Raw genomic sequence first — 20,023 nt, forward strand, 5'->3', positions numbered from 1 at the left:
GAAGCAGCTGCCAATGACTCATCTCCCATTGCCCCCACCCCACCACCTCCAACACACCCCGGGGCTGGGAACTAAGCACCAGGCCTCCCCAGCTCTGTCTCTAGAACTCCCACCCCTCCATCCCCAGACTCCTCTTTCCTCAGGAGTCTATTCCATCCCCACTCCCAATCACCCCCAGAGCTGTAACACTTCCCATTTTCTTTTATTTATACAAAAAAAATTGTTTTAAATATAATTTAAGAACCCCTCCAAGCACCGGTGTCTGTCTCTGGTTTCCACCACCACCTCGCCCCACACCCCACACCCCCTCATGGACACAGCTAGGGGGTACTTGGTGGGGCAGGGCAATGTCTGGGGGTTGTGGTGTGACCAAGGCACTGTTCTGGAAATAGACACAATGATGGGTCCCCGTTTCAAGTGATGAAACAGGTCCCCTCCAACACAAAATGTTATGACAATGACAGTTAAAAAACAAACCAGAAACAAAAACCAAAAAAAAAAAAAAAAGAAGAAAAAATAAGACCAAAAATAAAAATTAAAACTCAAAAACCTTCAATATGAAGGCAACAGATAGGGGAGGGGCATTTACAAGGGAAAACTGAGTTCCGTGGAGACAGCAGCAAGGTTAGGACATCCGAGTCCAATGATTTTGTCACTGGGCCATGACACCCCTTCCCGCCTCCCACCGTGGTGCTCCACTCCCGAGCTTAAAGGCTTGTCACCCTCTTCTCTTTGGTCTGAGGCCCTTCAAGGTGAGGAGGGGCACCCAGGGGCCTTAACTGGGGATTAAAGGGAGGCTGCAGAGATTGTACCCAACCACCACCAGGAAGCTGGCAGATCTGGGGCACTTCCTTTCCTTCTGGGCACACCCAATTGTGAGGGAAGGGCTCCCACACCCTTGCTGTCGGGTTCCCCACCTAGGGAGCGCAGTATTTCTATACTCCCAAATGGCAGAATCCCCAAATCCTGTCTCTCCAAATTGCCAGCTCCCCACCCCCATATAGATTCAAAGTGCAATCCGATGGGGCGTAGGCATGGGGGCCTCTTGGGTCCCCACCCGACTCTGCCCCCAAAAGAAGGGGAACCGTGTCCCTAGCATGGGAATTCCTGCTGCTCCAGGTGAGGAAGCGCAGGTCAGTACTGGGGGGCTGGTGCTTCCGATCCGCCTGGGGCTCCAGGTTTGGGCTGAGACTTCATGTGCTGGACACTGGCCAGGATTTTCTTCTGGTGTCCCGCAAGAGTAACTCCTATTCGGAGCAGGTCCCTGGGGAAGAACAGAGAGCTACATGAGGCCGTTGGAGTGCTGGGGCTGCGCTCCTAGGTTAGTTCCAGAAACCTGGTCATTGACTAGGGACTGTCAGCCAATCAGGGAAGCCAGCGGGGAGGGGCATACGTCAAAAGTTGCTAGGCAGTTCAGGAGGATTTAGGAGCCCAGCCAGTCTTTTTGCACAGGCGCAGTAGGGGATGGGACTTAGGTATCCCTCAGCCCTGGGCCAAGGGGGCCAGGGTCAAAAGGCGGGAAGTGAGAGTGGGGGTGGGGGGTGGGGGTCTGGTGACTGGTTGGATGTCCAGCAAGGATTAAGGCAGAGAATCAGAGAAGGGGAGAAAGGAGAAAGAAAGGCCCACAAAATGAGGTTGGGGGAAGGGGCTGCACAGATTGCTGTAGAGGAGAAAGCGACAGCAGAAGAGAAAAGGCCAGAGAGAGAGGAAGGGCTGGGTGAAGAGGAAGGGGAGGGAGGGGAAGAAATAAACTACCTCCCCGCTCCATCCTGAGGCCTGGAGACTGAGATAAGGGAGAAAAAGAAGAGAGGGGGAAACAGCATAAACCTGTGTCAAAGAGAAGTTGGAACAAGTTTGGGAGGACAGCTAGCAGGCACAGTGGGCAGACTGGCCTGTGGCCTGCCATGCTAGGCAGAGGGCCTCCAGGACCCTCTGGTTCCAGGTTTCTGTTCCTTCTAGTTCTGTTATTCAAATCTGGGGCCAGAAGTGTCCTGGGGAGAGAAATGGGAAAGCAGGAAGGAGTAGTATCAGAGAAAGGCCAACTAGGGAAGAAAACAGTTTTGGGAAGCGCTGAAATCATAAAACCATTTAACATTAAAGCTGGAAAGGTTCTTCGAGACTTAGTCCAGTCTTCTCCTTTTATGGATGGGAAAACATCCAAAGTTGACACGTTGTTAATGTGAGAGCAGGGTCTGGAATGCAGATAGATGCACAAAGACAGACACAGATTGCCAGTCAGGGAGTGAGATGGCCCAGGGCTGAAATGGTGCAAGGGAGTGAGGTGGCCGAGCTGGCCTGGACGACTCTGGGCTCTCAGCCCCAGCAGCTGTTAGTGCTTTGGGGTGGGGGTGGGGGGCTCTAGAAAAGTTGGCACCAGAAGTTGACCCCAAAGGCCCCTGCTGAAGCAGTGGGCTGGATTCTGGTCCCCATGTGGCCCTCTGACTGCCTGGCTCCAACCCCTACTTCAGCTCCTGCCATGACTTACTCAGCAGAGATCTGGCTGACCAGCTCGAAGGAGCCAAACCCAGCAGCTGCAAAACTTTCTTCGTATCTTCCCATCTTGATGGCTCGAAGCCACTCACCCACAGAGCCAAAAGCTGAGTAGTGAGGCTGCCGCTGATCCAAGAGTGGGTGTGAGGCCCTGGGAAGCAAGGACGGGGAAGACATGCTGAGTAACAGGGCTGTCAGTGTGGCAACGTTGAGCCCAGCCTTGGAGGAGCAGACAGGGACAATCCCACATACCACCAAAGGGACAGATATGTTTTGGGAGGTTCTGGGGGGCTGGGGGTAGCAGAGTGCAACAAGGAGGGCCCATTCTCAGGGGTCCTCACCCGCCATTCTCCCTGGCCACAATTTTGAGGCTGGCAGGATTCCGGATCATCTTGTCAAGGGCACTGACCACTTGGGGGAAGCGAGGTCGTGCATTCCGGTCCTTCTGCCAACAGTCCAGCATGAGCTGGTGCAGGGAGGTGGGGCAGTCTGGGGGAGGGGGTAGCCGGTAGTCCTGTTCAATGGCATTGATCACCTGGAATGACAGAAGCAGTGGGTGAGACTGTTCAGGAAGAATAAGGATGTCAAAGCACCCCAAGGAGATGGAGACTTAACAGATGCTGGATGGGTGCTATAGGCTTCCAGGTAAATCTGGGGGTCCTCCTGGCTGAAGCCAAGGCTGGCTATGGCTCAACACCCTAGTAGTTCTTGGGCTATGATCCAGATGTGTAATCTCCCAACTGTGTTCTCTATTCCTGTGTCCTCCTGTGACCAAACATGCTGTATCATCCTTGGATACAAAGATCAACTCTTCTTTGTGTCACCCTCATCATCTCAAGGACCCAGCAGTGTTAAGCTCTCCAGGAACCTGACCTCCACCCAGATCCCAGGAGAGAACATGTCAAGCAAACATGGTAGGATTATGGACACTTACATCCTGATTGCTCATATCCCAGTATGGTCGTTCCCCAAAAGACATGACTTCCCACATCACAATCCCATAGCTCCAGGCATCACTGGCAGATGTGAACTTCCGGAAGGCAATGGCTTCAGGGGCCGTCCATCGGATGGGAATCTTTCCTCCCTAAAGATAAGGAGAACAAAGATGAGCTGAGGTTCTCATAGGACCCAGGCTCTCTGCTCCCAGCCTTTGCTTTTCCTCCTAGCTCAGGCCACCTATCTGGGACGCAAGCACTCAGCTCTCCAACTCCATTCTTTTCCTAGACACCCAGAACTTGGTTTCCCTAAGATGACCGCTCTCTCTGTGTTCTGCTCCTACAACTTGTTTCTGGACCAGAGTTGTCAATCCCCCTTTCTACCTTCCCTCTCACCTTTTCAACCTTTCCTGCCCACCAGTCCCTAAGTACCTATGTCAGTCCCTCAGTCTCACCAGAGAGCTTGTGTAGGTGGGGTCAGAAGAGTTCTCCTCCAGGAATCGAGAAAGGCCAAAGTCGGAAACCTTGCAGACAAGGTTGCTGTTGACCAGGATGTTGCGGGCAGCCAGGTCACGGTGGACATAGCTCATCTCAGCGAGGTACCGCATGCCCGAGGCAATGCCTCGTAACATGCCCACCAGCTGGATGACGGTGAATTGTCCGTCGTTCAGCTGGAGACCGGACAAGGGAGAGGAGCATGGTTAGGACAGCTCACTCTGCATTCCCCCCTGCCTTCCACATTCTGAACCGTATTAGCTCGTCCAGACTCATCTCACGTTCACCTGCAGAGTAGGCCCTCAGACTTCCCAGGTAAGGTCTCCTCCTTTCTATAATCCTGAGTTCTCTGAGCACTTACTACACTGCTTGTAACTGTTTCAGTTTCAAATATATGTATTCATGCTCTCTGAATTAGAATATAGGAAGAGATTTACAGTTTTTCTTCCTTTTAACCTGGTACAGTGCTTTATACCCAGGACAAACTCAACAAATGCTTTTGATCTAATATGTTTTTTTATTTAATAGCAACAGAGTTCTGACAGGAGTGTGCTCTGAGCTACAGGTAAAGACACATTTGTGCTAATTCAGCTAAATTCTAGCTCAGCCTTCTTGGACCAACTGTGTATAGTATGCAAGAGAACAGTGAGGAATCAGGGTACAGTCAGCAACCACGGCACCAAACCAAGGTCTAAACCCCAACCTTGCCCTTTACAGTTTGCTCTCACCAGGTAAACCAATCAGTCAGGAAAGGTTAACTAATCCCATCTTCTAGTTTAGCTAGCATGCCGGGACCCTCAGCTGTCCTACAGGGCCAAGGATACAGAGTCCAAAACCAAATTCTGAATCAGGCTTAGAGGCAAGCCTGAACTCACCCCAGGCCTTGAATCTGTTTATGGAAACATCACTTGCCAGGTGCTCAGAGTATAGACCTCGGAGTCTTCCTGTCTTTCCCCCCACCCACCACCCACCACTTACAATCCATCAGCAAGTTCTGCTGGCCCTGCTTCCAAAACACACCCCAAATCCAAGCTCTTCTCTGTACCCCACCGTAACCCTCATGGCCTGAGTCACTACAAGTCTTCTCACTGGTTCCTGGGGCTTCCTTCCACTCCCGCTCCCCAGCTATCACCAAAGGGATCTCCCACTGAGATCCCTCCAAAGCAGCGGTTCTCAACCTGTGGGTCGCGACCCCGGCGGGGGTTGAACAACCAAAACACAGGGGTCGCCTAAAGCCAAAGGCTTCCCGTTAAACTTCTAATCAAATCAAAATTCCTGACCAAGGTCATGAGGCCCATGTGGCAGGGCCGCCACCTACATCAAGATCCACCACGGTCCCCCTGCTCCCCAGGTTCAGCCTCACCTGCCTTTCTGCATCTTGTTGAGTTCTTGCCTGGTGTGGTTCTCTACTCTCTGCCTCCAACAGGATTCTCCCCCATCTTCTCAAGGTTGGCTCTTTCCCATCTACCCGAATGTCATCTCTTCTAAAACAGACCCCCTCCCCTCCCTGCAACCGGATCTTAGGGGACCAATGGGACAGACTCCTGTGTCCACAATGGAGGGTCAGGCCATCCTCACACTACTCCAGCTCAACTTCAGCATCACTCACGATGACAGCCAGGTGGCCTGTGTCACCTGATGGGGTGTTCTGTGAAGTTACAGCACCCCCAATGTAGGCTGGCCACCATTTAATTTTGAATGTATCAAAATATTGCAAATAACTTCTCTTACAGGAAATACAGAGAAACAAGCAAATGACCCCACAGGGAAGAATCTGATTAATCCACAATGTGAGACATTCATGGGGACAAGTAGCCCAGCTCTTCAACATGTCAGGGCCATGACAAAGGACAGTCTTGGCTTTAGAAGAGGCTCAAAAATGATAACGACCAGGTTTAATGCTTGATCCTGAAATGGATGGTGGTTTGGATAAGCCAGCAGTTAGGGACATTTTAGAGACAACTGAGGAAATGTGGATATAAACTGAATATCAAAGGATGCCAAGGAATTACTGTAATTTTATTAAATGCAGTATTATTTTGCTACGTAGAAAAATGTTTTGGTTTAAAAAACAATGCAATCTAAACTTAGCAAAACAATAAAATTGAGTAAAACCTGTTGAAGTGACAAAAATAAGCTTATCTCTAGCCCACTTTTCCATGATCTTGTTTAATTGTTTTCACATCTAGAACTACCTATTAACTTTTTACAAAAGCTTGATTGTTTACTTGTTAATTTTCAGTCTTCTCCATTAACTGTCAGCTCCCCAAGAGCAGAGATTATTCAGTTTTATTCCCAGGGCTGAGGACAGTGGCTGGCACACAGGAGGTGCACAGAGAGGCCAGCTCCACCCACGGCCTTGGGAAGGGCCAGGCCCAGGGACTCAACCTTTCCCGAAGGGAGAAGAAAGGGCGAAGGGGGAATGATGTGGACCCATCTGTCCTGGGTTCTGAGCTCCCTGACTGCACTGGGAGAGCACGGGTGCACTTAGGAGGCTGGGGCAGGGGAGCTCACCCGCAGGAAGGAGTCCAGGGCACCGTTCTCCATGAACTCAGTGAGGATCATCACGGGCACGCTGTTGGTAACCACGCCCTCCAGACGGATGATGTTAGGGTGCTCGAACTGGCCCATGATGGAGGCCTCGCTCAGGAACTCCCGCCGCTGCCGCTCTGTGTAACCGCCCTTCAGGGTCTTGATAGCCACACAGCTCTCCTTCTTCCCCGGGGCCTTGAGCCGCCCCCGGCACACCTCCCCAAATTCACCTTAGGAAGAATGCCAAGGATCAGCTCGCCTCCTCCTGGTCTGGCCCTGCCTTCCCTCCCTACCCCATTCCCCTCCCAAGCATCTATCTCGCCATCTTTCCGCTCACCTGCACCAATCACCTCTTCAATCTTGACATAGGAGACATCGATCTCTTTTGCAAATTCCCTCACAGCTTCATTAGGGTCTTCATAAGTGAAGGGATCAATGTAGACCTTAGTACCTGAGGAATCACGCAGGGCCCATTAGCCAAGTAACTTCCCCTGCACTCAGATACCCTAGTTCTTGGCTCACAGCCTTACCCTAGCCCTGTTTCCTTCAGGATAGGTCTACCTACCATGTCCAATGAGATACTGCCCGTGTTTGTCTGAGTATTCAGCTTCTCTCCCATTGCTCTGCTTCCTATGGACAATAGGGGGGGAAAGGTAAATTGAGTCACATATCTATGTTCCCAGAGGGACAGGATGGGAAGAGAGAAGCAGGGATCAAAAAGGATTCCAAGTGGAAACGAGCTCTTGGGGCACCAAGGGAGGCTTGCTCTGGAGCAAGAGGGCAGGTGGCCATCTATACAGGTTTCACAGGGGCCTCCAGGTGCCCAGAGCCCTCACCTGAGGCAGAGAACAGCGATGACAATGACCACCAGGACCAGCACCACGCCCACCACCGCAGTGCCTGCAATCAGGGCTAGCTGCTCTCGCCAGCTCTCGTTCTCTGGGTGAGAAAAAAACATGATCAGGAGAACCTGATGGCCTTCAGGGGCCCTGCACCAGCCTCGAGAATGATCTGTGGTTCCCTGACAACAGTGTGGCAGGTGGGAGAGGATGAAGGAAAGCCAGGGTTGGGGAAGCACAGTGATTTCCAAACTGCTTCTCATGGGCCACGGGGCCCTCCAGACCGTTAGGGCAAGGGAGGAAGTTTCCCAGTCATATTACTGCCAGAGCAGGTTTGATCTTGTTCTAAGTACGGGTGACCACGAAATGTCTTATTTGAATGAAAGGTTCCAAAGGTTAAATAAAGTAAAAGTGTTTATAGTCCCCAAGTGGAAACAACCCAAATGTCCATCAGTGAATGAATAGATAAATAAAATGTGTCACAGCCACTCAGTGAAATCTTTTTCAGCCACAGGAAATGAAGCACTGATACTGTTGTATCAGAACAGCGAGAAACAGATGTTTTTGCCACACATTTAAGTAGCCAAATTAAGGAGTCTTTATTTAAAGCCAGCGACTACATGGAGACCTTAAGTCATTCAAATCATGCGGCCCCAAACACAGTTTGGGGATAGCTTTTAAAGACAAAATTACTTACTGATTGGGGAATGGGGAGGAGAAGTAAGCAGTAAAACAAAGCAGTGACACAAGCTACAAGCTCTCTTATAATGTTTATCTATAACAGTGGTCCCCAACCTTTTTTGGGCCACGGACCGGTTTAATGTCAGAAAATATTTTCACGGACTGGCCTTTAGGGTGGGATGGATAAATGTATCACGTGACCCAGGCAAGCGTCAAGAGTGAGTCTTAGACGGATGTAACAGAGGGAATCTGGTCATTTCTAAAAAATAAAACATCGTTCAGACTTAAATATAAATAAAACGGAAGTAATGTAAGTTATTTATTATTTATCTGCAGACCGGTACCAAATGGCCCACAGACCAGTACCGGTCCACGGCCCGGGGGTTGGAGACCACTGCTCTATAAGATTAATTCAGGAAGAAACATTCCAGGAAGAGCTGCAACCTTGCAGACTATCTCAGGCCACAGCCTGGGAAACGAACCTCAAGGCCAGGGGTAGGGAGTCTTTTTAGAAAAAGTAAGTTCTGCTAAAAGTATCTTTGTTTTAGAGAAAGTTAAGTTCTACCAAAAATTACTCATGGTAAGAGCCTTTCTTTCCTATTTATTTATTTATTTAACAGAGACAGAGAGAGAGTCAGAGAGAGGGATAGACGGGAATAAAGAGAGATGAGAAGCATCAATCATCAGTTTTTTGTTGCGACACCTTAGTTGTTCATGGATTGCTTTCTCATATGTGCCTTGACCATGGGACTACAGAACACTGAGTGACCCCTTGCTTGAGCCAACGACCTTGGGTCCAAGCTGGTGAGCTTTGCTCAAACCAGATAAGCCCACGCTCAAGCCGGCGACCTCGGGGTCTCGAACCTGGGTCTTCCACATCCCAGTCCAACGCTCTATCCACTGCGCCACCGCCTGGTCAGGCTCTTTTCTATATTTCAATACATGCTAAAACATAGATGAATTTTGAAAACATGCTAAGTGAAGGAAGCAGTCACAAAATACCACACATTGCCTGATCAGTGATGGTACAGTGGACTGAGCATTGGCTAGGGATGTGGAGGACCCCGGTTCAAAACCCTGAGGTCGCTGGCTAGAGCATGGGGTCACCAGCTTAAGCATGGCCTTGCCAGCTTGAGGGTGGGGAAACTGACTTGAGTGTGGATCGTTGACATGACCTCAAGGTTGCTGGCTTAAGCAAGGGGTCACTGGTTCAGCTTGAGACACCCCCAGCCCATCAAGGCATGTTTGAAAAGCAATCAGTAAACAACTAAAGTATAGCAACTACAAGTTGATGCTTTTCATCTCCATCCTCCTCCATCTCTCTCTTTCTCTTAAAAAAGAAAGAAAAGCCTGACCAAGCGGTGGCGCAGTGGATAGAGCGTTGGACTGGGATGCGGAGGACCCAGGTTTGAGACCCCAAGGTCACCAGCTTTAGCGCGGGCTCATCTGGTTTGAGCAAAGCTCACCAGCTTGGACCCAAGGTCGCTGGCTCGAGCAAGGGGTTACTCGCTCTGCTGAAGGCCCATGGTCAAAGCACATATGAGAAAGCAATCAATGAACAACTAAGGTGTTGCAATGAAAAACTAATGATTGATGCTTCTCATCCCTCTCCGTTCCTGTCTGTCTGTCCCTCTCTCTGACTCTCTGTCTCTGTAAATCCAAAAAAAATCCAAAAAACAAAAAATAAAAACAAACAAAAAATTATATTAAAAATAAAAAGAAAGAAAGAAAAGGTCATATGATTCCACATGTATGAAATGTCCAGAACAGAAAAATTCAAAGACAGAAAGTAGATTAGTATTTGCCGAGGGCTGGGGGGTGATAGAAGGGGTATAGGGTATAATTTCGGGGTACTGAAATGTTCTAGAATTGTGATGGTTGCACAACTCTGTGGATACACTAAAAGCCAATGAGTGAAAAGCCACTTTAAATGGATGAATTGTATGTATCTGAATCGTATCTCAAAAAACTGTTTAAAAAAATTAAAAGGTTTAGAAAACCCCTGGGCCAGCATATTACAACAGGTGTCATCACATTTATTCCCTGGAGCCCTGTGTGAGAGGCCTCATATTTCCTTTTTTTTTTTTTAAATGAGAGAGCTGGGGCTCAGGGGTCAAGTTTTTGCTACATCAGGTCAAACAGCTGAGGGAAGGCTGCTGAGCATGTCTTCACACTCAGTGTTGGTTTGGGTTTCTACATCCTATGCTCCCTTACTGAGCCAAAATGCTTCTTAGTTGAGAGAAAGAGAACACGGGGATGCGACTTTGCGGGTCCTTCAGGGGCAGCACCCTGCCCGTGCCTATTCCCAAGCTCACCATCCAGCTGGGTCTGGCTGTGGTGCTCCTGGCCGAAGGGCCCGTAGCCGGCCTCAGAGCGGGCCCGCACCTGGACCAGGTAGCTGGCTCCCCGCTTCAGCCCCCGCAGCTCTGCCCGGTTTTCCGATGTCTTCAGGAACCGAACACTGCTGGGGCCCTCTGCACCCTGTCCAGGAGAAGGGGTTGGTTATAAGTAGAGGTGCCCCATTCCCATTGCTCTTCCCATCTCCCCCTGCCCTGCACCCCTAGCACTAGCATCTTGGTCCTGTTACTTAGCAGGTGAGGCCTTTGTGCTCTCTTATGTGCACTGCGCTGTGTTTTGCATTCATTGTCTTATTTAATCCTTGCAGCAATTCTGTGGGGATAGTATCATTATCACAATTATTTTATAGAGAGGGACACTGAGCTCAGAGAGGCGGAGGGGCTGGCCCAAATTCCACGTATAGCTAGTGGCAGTGTGGAATTCAAGGGCCTGCAGTTCAGGTGTCCCACTCTTGGAGCACACATCACTGCCCACCCCAAGCCCAGGGGAGCACCTGGTCTCACCTTCTCATAGTACTTGACCTCATAGTCCAGCACGGCTCCACTGGGTGCCCGAGGAACAACCCATGCCAGGCTCAAGCTGTTAGGTGAGGACCAAGTGACTCGGATGTCGGACACTGGGGGTGGCACTGTGAGAGACAGGACATGCTGGGGCTCTTCCGCGTGGCAGGTCTGTCTCTTATCTTTCCCAACTCTTCTGCTGGCTACACTTTTCTTGGTCCTCCAGATGTTTCAAGAATTCCTTCCAGCTCCCATCCTCAACTCTCCAGACTCCTCTGCATCTTTTTCCCTCTCTTTCTGCCTCTTGCCCACAAAGCCCTGATCCTCCATACTTCTTAGGAACTCCACTCCACAGCTTCTGCCTTTTTTCCTTTAAGACCTCCCTGGACTCTCCCATTTGACTTCGGGCCTCCCCCAGCTCCTAGTCTCACCCTCACGGTCAGTGGTGACATTCACAGCTTCAAACGGGACGGGCCCAGTGGCTAAGGAAGATACTCCATTCAAGGCAGTGACCTCGAAAGTATAGGTGAAGTCAGGACGCAGCCCACGAATTGCAACCCAGGGTTCCACCAGGTCCCGAGGGCCAGGGTCAAAGGTCAGGTCTCCTCCACAGGGTGTGCACGACCCCCCAGGACGGCACTCCCGGCACCGGAGTGCATAGGTGAGGTCCTCTCGGCCACCTGACTCGAGGGGGGCACTCCACTCCAAGCGCAGGGAAGAGCCATTCAGGCGGGAAACCACACTTCTTGGAGCTGATGGAGGAGCTGCAGGAAACCAGGGAATCAGACAGGCTGAGCAGATGTGAGGGGTGGGCAGTTGGACAGATAGGCAGTGAGACAGAGGGACTGACTTGGCTGGGCACCAGCAGGCCAGGGTCAAAAGGAGGAATGCCTGGGAAGATGGGGTTGGGGGTGGGGGTCCATCTCAGGGGTCACTGGTCACTTACTGGTACAGGGCGCACCCCGGGGGTCTGTGCGGGCCCGAAAGTATCCTATGCGGCACTGGCAGACAGATGAGCCAATGGTGTTTGAGTGACTGTTGGCTGGGCATGGCTGGCAGGACCCCTCCCCAGACAGAGGTTTAAAGGTGCCCTGAGCACAGGCTGAGAGAGAGAGAAAGCATTCACCAAAACACGCATCAAAAACATGCAGCTGTTGGGTTGCATTTTTCAGGGATTTGGCATGGTGATGGGGCCAATTTGGACTTGGTGAACATGTTAATTAAGGACACTACTCTTTTATGGATTCTTGCTGTATTGGCCAAGAGTTTGCTTAAAGGCTTTTAATCACTGTAAAAAAAATAGAAGACTGGATAAAGAAGATGGGGCACATATACACCATGGTATACTATTCAGCTAGAAGAAACGATGACATCGGATCACTTACAGCAGAATGGTGGAACCTTGATAACATTATGCAGAGTGAAATAAGCGAATCAGAAAAAAACAAGAACTGCAGGAGCCCATACATTGGTGGGACATAAAAGCGAGACTAAGAGACATGGACAAGAGTGTGGTGGTTATGGGGGGGGGGAGGGAAGGGGGGAGAAGGAGAAGGGGAGGGGGAGGGGTACAAAGAAAACTGGATAGAGGGTGACGGAGGACGATTTCTCTTTGGGTGATGGGTATGCAACAGAACTAAATGACAAGATAACCTGAAAATGTTTTCTTTGAATATATGTACCCTGATTTATTGATGTCACCCCATTAAAATAAAAATTTATTTATAAAACAAACAAACAAACAAACAAACATGCAGCTGCTCTTAAGCCTGCATGAAATACAAAGGGGGAAACAGGTCAGGAAGAACTCAGAAACATCACTTCTAAGAGGAGACCTGCTCCAGGTCAGAGATTAACCCTAACACCCACAACCCTAACCCATGGCAGTCTGGTAAAACTCAAAGACTGCTGCTCAAAATAATGACTTAAAATACACACTACAAGCCTGAGCAGGTGGTGGCGCACTGCATAGCATTGCAACTTGGGACGCTGAGGACTCAGGTTCAAAACCCCAAGGTCACCAGCTTGAGTGCGAGCTCACCAGCTTGAGTGTGGGGTCACTAACTTGAGCACGGGATCATAGACATGACCCCATGGTCACTAGCTTGAGCCCAAGGTCACTGGCTAGGCTAGAACACCCCCTACCCCCCACCCCCAGTCAAAGCATGTATGAGAAGCAATCAATAAACAACTAAAGTGCTGCAACAAGTTGATGCTTCTCATCTCTCTCCCTTCCTGTTTGTCTGTTTCTCTCGCTAAAAAAAAAAAAGCACACAAAATGCACTGGATTATAAAGTAAACCAAGTAAGTTGAAATACAATGATTAAAACATGAAGAAAAGTTTGTGACATAATAATGTGTGTGCTTCTTTATTAAAATGATAGTGGCGAGGAGTAAACACATCATTTGACATTGTTGCATTATCTTTCATAATGGGCTCTGTAAATAGCCAGGAACCATAATGAACAACAGAGACCATGACACCTTTGTCCTCTGAGCTCGCTACGGTGCCCCCACCTGAGGACAGTCGTGCATCCCTGGACAGCCTCCCATGTCCAGAAAGCAGTGGATATAGGGGAAAGCGTGTGGAACTATTCTGGGGATGGGCAGGAGTTGGAGGAAGGGAGCAGAGATAAAAACAGGCCCTCCCAGGAACTGAGTGCCCAGGAGAGCAAAAACTGTTCAAAATGGAAATTTAAGAAGTGGGGCCATGAGCAGGGCACAGGACCTCCTACTCAGGGTTTGGCAACGCTTTCTCAGGGTCACGCCAGCCCTTACCTCGGCACCTGGTATTTCCCTCGGCGGCCTCAAACCCCGGAGCACAGCTGCAGCCCGTGACTGGCTGCTGGGCCCACTGGCCATCCTCGCGGCAGTAGAGGCTGGGACTGGGGCCGGGGGCCGAGATGGCATCAGCCACACAACTCCCTGCCACTGGCACCACAAGCTCCCGAGGCACGGTCTCCGGGAAGTAGGTGAGGTTCACGGTCAGCTGGGCACACTTCTTGTAGAAGAGGTGCAGGGACAGCAGGGCCATGCAGGCGCCCTGGTCCTGGAAAGCCAGGTAGAAGCCAGCCTTGGTGAGTGGACCCAGGCGCAGGGTCTTGACGTTCATTTTACCAGTTGCCTCGGCCCCAGGGCGCTTCCGGGTCAGGTGCTCAGCGGCCACTGTGTCTACCTGCCGGCCCAAGGAGAGACTCAGCTGTTGTTGTTCTCCACTCCCCAAGGACCCAGTGGACTGTCTTGTTCTTCTTAGCTTACCCTCTCTCCTTTGTTCCAGAACCTTCTCTCCCGCTTTCTCAACCCACATCCTCCTCCTCCTCCTCTAACATTTTTCACGAATACTTGCTGAGCTTCTGTAATGTGTCCAGCCTCTGTCCTGCACCACCCCCTTTTCGTTCATTCATTCATCCTACAAAAATTTATCAACACCTATTCTATGCCAGGCCCTGACCTCAGTGCGGAGGAAACGGAAACGAAGGAAATACAGATAAGTTATAAAGTGTGTGACGAGTGCTATGACAGGTGGGACTCCAGAGCGGGCACCTCAGCAAAGGCATCCCAAGAGAGACCTAGGAGCTGGAACTCAGAAGACAGAGCAGGTGGGTAGAAGAGGCAGAGAGAAGGCATTCCCGGGTGAAGGGCAGGGGGATACAGGGTGATGTATGGGGCGGCCTAAGTACAGTGGATTAGAATGACTGAGAGGACTTTTCCTGGGGGCCAGGTTGGCAGCCCAACTGCATGCTACTGCTCCACCTAGCAGACCACCTTCTTCTCTACCCAGACCTGAGGCTCCTGCTTCCAGTGCCCCAACCAAGGGTCTTGAAAGTTTGCCTCCATTGTCCCTAGGCCACAGGCCCGCCCTAGCCCCGCCCTGGCCCATGGCTATACCCTGGATACCTTGATGTAGGGGTTCTCCATCCAGGCTGGTGTGAGGGCTGTGGCTGTGTCAGCGTCACTCTCGAAGTAGAAGACTGTAAAGGTCTCCTTGCAGGAGCGCCCAGCCCGGGGCAGGGACAGGCACTCGAGCATGGTGAAGCGCAGTGTGGCATACACGTGGACAGCACCTCGCCGGGGGACCCAACCAGTGCGCAGCCAGTGCGCGCGGCCTGGGGCCCGCTGGACATCACATACCTCATAGGTCCGAACACTGTGTTGCTCCTCATCCAGGCCACTCAGCTCTTCCCACTGTGGGCAGAAGGGGGTCAGCATGGGGGCTGCTGACTGGCTTAAAGGTCAGTGGGAGGGTGTTTGTCATCAAGTAGCAGTGACTAGGGGAGGGGACCTCAGAGAGCAAGAGCTCAGAGGACACTGGTTCCTGCTGCTGTGATGTAAGGGCCATGGAAAGCAGGTCAGCACTGGTATTGCTTGGCCCTTATTTTCCCTTCTGAATCCCAGCTATTTCTTTTTTAAGTGAGAGGAGGGAAGACAGAGAGACAGACTCCCATACCGCCTGGCAGCCCCAGAGCTACCCCTGTCTGAGGTCTATGATTGAATCAACCAAGCTACCCTCAAGCTCAGCACCCGAGGCCTATGCTCGAAGCTCAGACCAACCCAGCTAACCTCAGCGCCTGGGCTGAGGCTCGAACCAATTGAGCCACTGGCTGCGAGAGAGGAAGAGATAGAGAAGGGGGAGAGGAAAGGAAAGAGAAGCAGATGGTCGCTTCTCTTGTGTGCCCTGACCAGGGATTGAATCCGGGATGCCACAGGCCAGCGGCATGCTAGGTGATGTTGTATCCACTGAGCCAACTGCCAGGGCCCTGAACCCCAGCTCTTACCTGCCCTTCCACCTGAGGAAATGTCACCCACTTCAGATCAGCAGTTTCCAATTTTGTGTTCAGCAGGGTCTCTAAGATAGACAGACAGACAGACAGACAGAATCAGTCAGCACTTAGGGGAGACACTGGGAAGACCTGATTCCTGGGAACAGAGACAGGGGGGTCCTCTTAGCTCTGAATTAGGGGTCACTTAGACTGAGACAAGATGAGGACAGGAGTGAGCCCTGCCCTTCCATTTCTCACCTCCTTTTTGAATGCCAACCCAACGCCTAACAGATGGCAGGCTTGCTGCCCCCTCAGGACGCCCAGATCTAGGTCTCCCTGAACCACTGTACCCTGGAGGAGAGAGGAAGGAGCAAACACTGGAAGGGGAGAAAGGCAAACAGCTCAGAAAGGATTAAACTAGAGCCCTGAACTGGCTCTGACCCTTTGGTGGGCAAAGGGCTAATAGCATGGGGATACCCCTACTTTACAGGGCCTGCCAGGGCCTTCACAGTCCCTTTCTCAATTCCTAAGTTGCTGCCTCCCTGCAACCAACTCTACTCCCCTTCCATGTCCCTCCTTCTTTTGGGACCCAACACTCCATTCCTTCAGATCCAGGAAGGTGGTGCTCAGCTCCAGAGGCCCAGCCAGCACTCCCACTCCCTCCCCTCTCCCTCAGCTCACTGCTGTCAGAGAAGGAAGTACTGGAGGCCAGGATGCTTGGGTTCCCGCCCTGGCCCCTGCCTGCAGAGGCCTCACATCTGGATTTGGTTATGGGGAGGAAAAGGGGAGGAGACTTTAGGGGTGTATGTATGGGGGGCGGTGAACACACCTGGCTCAGCTAGGCTTGGGGGAGGGGAACTAGAAAGGGGTGGGACTCTGGCAGAGGGGGGATTAAGGTAAACTGCACAGGCCCTAGCAGGGGAGGGTGCAGGGAGGCTGGGGAATACCCCTGGAGGCCAGGGCAATGTGCCCCCTTCCTTGCCTGACCTGGGAGGAGTAGAGGGGGGCCCCCAGGGGAACTAGCAGCACACCTGGGACCAGGTCCCCACTTCTGCATGGGGGCTGCTGGAGAGAAGGGAGGACAGGTGGGTGGGGCAGCTTCCTCCCAGGGACCAAGTGACATCCACAGAGGGCAAGGGATCAGGCAGACTGGCCAGCCCCAGGTAAGGCTCTGGTCCCCATGGGTGGAGGGAGACGGCCCAGCAGGCTGGGGACAGGATGCCCGGGTTCTGGGAAAGGGGTGGATAGAGGCTGCCGTCTCCACCCTCCATTGTTCCAGCCTGGATAGTGTTTTCCTGTCTCCAATTTACACACTGTCTCTGTTTCAGGGCTGTCCCCTGTGCTCTGAGCAGCTCACTTTCTCTTACTCTCCCTTGGTCTTGCCTCTTCCTCCCGCTCTGTCAGTTCTCCTGCTTCTCACCTCTCTCTCCGCAGCTCCCTCTCCACCTCCATTTCTCTTGCTGTCTCTCTCTCTTCTGTCTTACACTTACCACTTTCGCTAGGGTACTTGGCCTTGTATAAATTACTTAACTCTTCTAAGCTTTTCAGGCTCTTCATCTGTAAAATGGGACAACAATCCCTCCCACCTCCAGGGCTGTGGGAAACATGAAAATATAATGCCCTCAGCATGGGCCTGGGGCTTAGAAAGCACTTGGCAACAGCAATTAATTAGAAGTGACTCCCTCTGCCTCTTTGCATCTTTCTTTCCCTCTCACCCCAATTCATCCTGGTGTGTTTTCTCCCCGCTTTGCTTTCCTTTCTCTCTCAGTCTTTCCTCTTCTTTCTCTGAGCCAGGTCAGTCTTCTCTCTCCCCACACCCCGATTTTGATCCCCAGCCCAGAGCAGCACAGCCCAGTCTGGGAGAGAAGGGTTTCTAACTGCCTTGGGTTCCTCCTCCTCAGCAAGCCCCCCAAAACCCCCTCCCTAGAGACCCCTTTGATTCCAGGCAGTGAAGGGGAGGAGGAGGCAGCTCATTGAGAGGAGATTAGGGCAGTAGGAGGAGGGTTTATAGGGCTCTTGGTTCCCCCTCTAGGGGGTGAGGGGAGGGGAGAGACTCATGAATAAAGGAACATTTGGGGGGGGAATATATTAGAAAAATTATAAAGTTAAGAGAGATGAGGAGGTAGGTGGTCATTAGGCTGAGTCAGGGCAACACAGGGGCTGTACATTACTAAGGTCAGTTTCTGCTGAACTGTAGGTCTGGAGGAAAGCGGACTTGTCTAGGACTTGGGCAGTGTTGGGGTCAAGAGAGCATTTAAAGGGCTGGGGTGCAGCCTAGGGAAGCCAGGAGGGGGCCTCTCTGTGGCAGGGGCCCTGGCTTCGGGAGATTTGTTTGGAGTGTAAATGCAGGTGGCCATCCTGACAGCCTCGAGTGGAATTGTAGGATCAAGGTGTGAACGCTAAGGAGTGAGGGATGGGGGCATTTTTATGGCCTAGCACAAAATTCTGCCTTGTCTGAAGTTGTTTCTCCAGAAATCTTGACTTCTTTTTAGCCGAGATGGGAAGAGGGTGGGAAACTTTGAAGAGAGTTTTGAAGATTGGAGTAGGGAGAAAAGAAAAGGCCGCCAAAGGCGTCTAGAGTCAGGAGGGAGAGTTTTGGGAGCCAGGGTTAGGTGCAAAGTCCCGGGACTGAGCCCGACTCCATCTCTTTCCCAAACAAAAGAAAACTCCACTCCCCGCTGGGCCGCCTCTTCCCCGCCCCCCGCCCGGTCTAGTATTATTGGTCCGAAGTGTTCGGAGTTGAGGTGCCGGGGTAGGGGTACAAGAGGGGTCGGCCCCTCCACTCCGAGACCCAACTTCGGGGGCCCCAGGAGTGGCGAGATGCCCCTAAGGAAACTCACCTTCTAAAGCGGCTGCCAGCGAAGCCCAGCAGAGCAGAGCCCGGAGCTCCATGGCGCCGCCTCACTCGGGTTGGATTTGATCTGAGTTTGGGGGGCGCTAGCCCCCCCAGTTCTGAGACCCCCTGAGCGGGTAGACCCCGACTCCCCGCACGGAACTCTCGTCGGAGTCTCAGCGTGGGCCCATGCGGGTGTGCCGGGCACCGGGCAGTGGCGCCCAGGTGTGGCCCCGCGTCCCCGCCGCGCCAGCGGGCGGGGGGCGTCCTTGCAGAGGACGCGCCGGGAGGGCTCAGAGAGAGACGTGGCTGGAGTCGGGGCCCTCCGAAGCCTCGGGGTCCCTCCCTCCACGGCTGGCTGAGGGTGGGCCCGTCTCGCGCTTTCTCCCCCCCTTCCCTGGAGTGGCGTTGCTCGCGCCGCGGGGCCGAGTGCGTTTAGCGCGGGCGGGGAGGGTGGAAGCCGGAGCGGGGACAGAGCGAGAGGGAGGGAGACTGCGGAACGGGGCTGGACGGCCGGGGCTGGGTTGGGCCGGGCTAGGACAGGGCCGGGCGGCGCCTGGAGAAGGAGGGAGGGACGCGCGGGAGGCTGGGGAAGCCGCCCCCAGCCCCAGCTCCGCCTGAGGTGGGGGGGAAGGTGCGCTGATTGGACCACGCGCTGCTGAATAATTCACGAGGGAAGTGGAATGGGGCGCGGAGCGGAGCTGGTCGGGAAGTTGGGAGAAAGTTTGGAGAAGGGGGAGGGGCGGCGGGCGCGGAGCCCAGGGACCGCCCAGATGTGCACAGGGGCTGTGTACCCTGGTTCGGATCACGCGTGTCTGGGCTGGGGCCCAGGGACCCCCGTGCCAGGCCCAAACCCGGCGGACACCAGAGAGCAGAGAAGCACACCTAGCAGCACGGAGGGCCCCGTAGAGTGAACATTCTCTTCCTGCGGACTTCGGATTCTTCAGGATTAGCCCATTACTCCCTAGTTGGCGCAGTGGACCGTGTTTGGGGAAGTTTTTGAGGACTAAAGGTGGCGCTGAGAGCCCAGAGGCAGCGATCTCAGCTTAGATAACCCTGGAGCGAACGTTCACACAATCATTCAACAAACATTAAGTATTAGGGACTTACTGTGTGCCCTCAGCGTAGCGCTGAAAAATGCCGGGAGGAAGAGAGGCAACTAGGTTGAAGCGGGGAGGAGTATAGAAAAGTCAAGGAAGCAAGAGTAAATAAAAGGTAGGTGGTGTCTGAGAGAGTGAAGGGTCCAAGTGGATTCCCAAATCATCGTCCTCCTTCTCACTCTCGCGGTTGGGAGGGCTCCGCGCAACCCGCAGCCCTGACCCTTGGGGCTGAGGCCGGGACTGCTGCTGTCTTTCCTGAGGCTGTTTCCTGTCTGGCTCCTGGGGGCCCTCGGGATGGCTGGGAGGGCCCTTCCTCTCATTGCCACCACCCTCCCCCCATCCCATCAGTTAGAGGGGAGGGTCCAGAAAAGCAGTGAACCTCCCACCAGTCCCCTTCTGCATTAGGGCACCTAATGTGAGTCATGGGGTGGATGGAGGTGGCTGCAAGAGTCTTCCAGTGGAATAAATGGAAGGAAAGAGTTTAGAAAGTATTTAAGGGA

At 52.5% G+C, this 20,023-nt stretch overlaps 1 protein-coding gene across 1 annotated transcript; it reads right to left on the bottom strand.

Annotated features, from left to right (window-relative positions):
- Window positions 1–183: 183 nt before the first annotated feature.
- EPHB4 (EPH receptor B4) lies at window positions 184–18,934 on the bottom strand. Its single transcript, XM_066382288.1, has 17 exons — window positions 18,431–18,934; window positions 15,606–15,676; window positions 14,728–15,015; window positions 13,609–14,005; window positions 11,777–11,932; window positions 11,262–11,594; window positions 10,834–10,958; window positions 10,288–10,453; window positions 7,289–7,391; window positions 7,018–7,082; window positions 6,790–6,903; window positions 6,435–6,682; window positions 3,881–4,096; window positions 3,425–3,574; window positions 2,832–3,025; window positions 2,486–2,641; window positions 184–1,264 (listed from the first exon to the last, which is right to left on the bottom strand). The coding sequence occupies exons 1-17, from the start codon at window positions 18,480–18,482 to the stop codon at window positions 1,135–1,137; spliced, it is 2,964 nt and encodes a 987-aa protein (XP_066238385.1). The 5' UTR covers window positions 18,483–18,934; the 3' UTR covers window positions 184–1,134.
- Between the last annotated feature and the right edge of the window lie 1,089 nt (window positions 18,935–20,023).

The sequence above is a fragment of the Saccopteryx leptura genome, chromosome 4 (assembly GCF_036850995.1).
Source record: "Saccopteryx leptura isolate mSacLep1 chromosome 4, mSacLep1_pri_phased_curated, whole genome shotgun sequence".
Classification (NCBI taxonomy): domain Eukaryota; kingdom Metazoa; phylum Chordata; class Mammalia; order Chiroptera; family Emballonuridae; genus Saccopteryx; species Saccopteryx leptura.

Bases quoted from the DNA above. Each gene is read 5' to 3' on its own strand.
- EPHB4 (XM_066382288.1), bottom strand. From the start codon at position 18,482: ATGGAGCTCCGGGCTCTGCTCTGCTGGGCTTCGCTGGCAGCCGCTTTA. The intron at 15,016-15,605 runs GTAAGAGCTGGG...TTCTGCCCACAG, and splicing joins TTCCTCAGGTGGAAGGGCAG to TGGGAAGAGCTGAGTGGCCT. The intron at 1,265-2,485 runs GTAAGTCATGGC...GTTCTTCCCCAG, and splicing joins GTCAGCCAGATCTCTGCTGA to GGACCTGCTCCGAATAGGAG.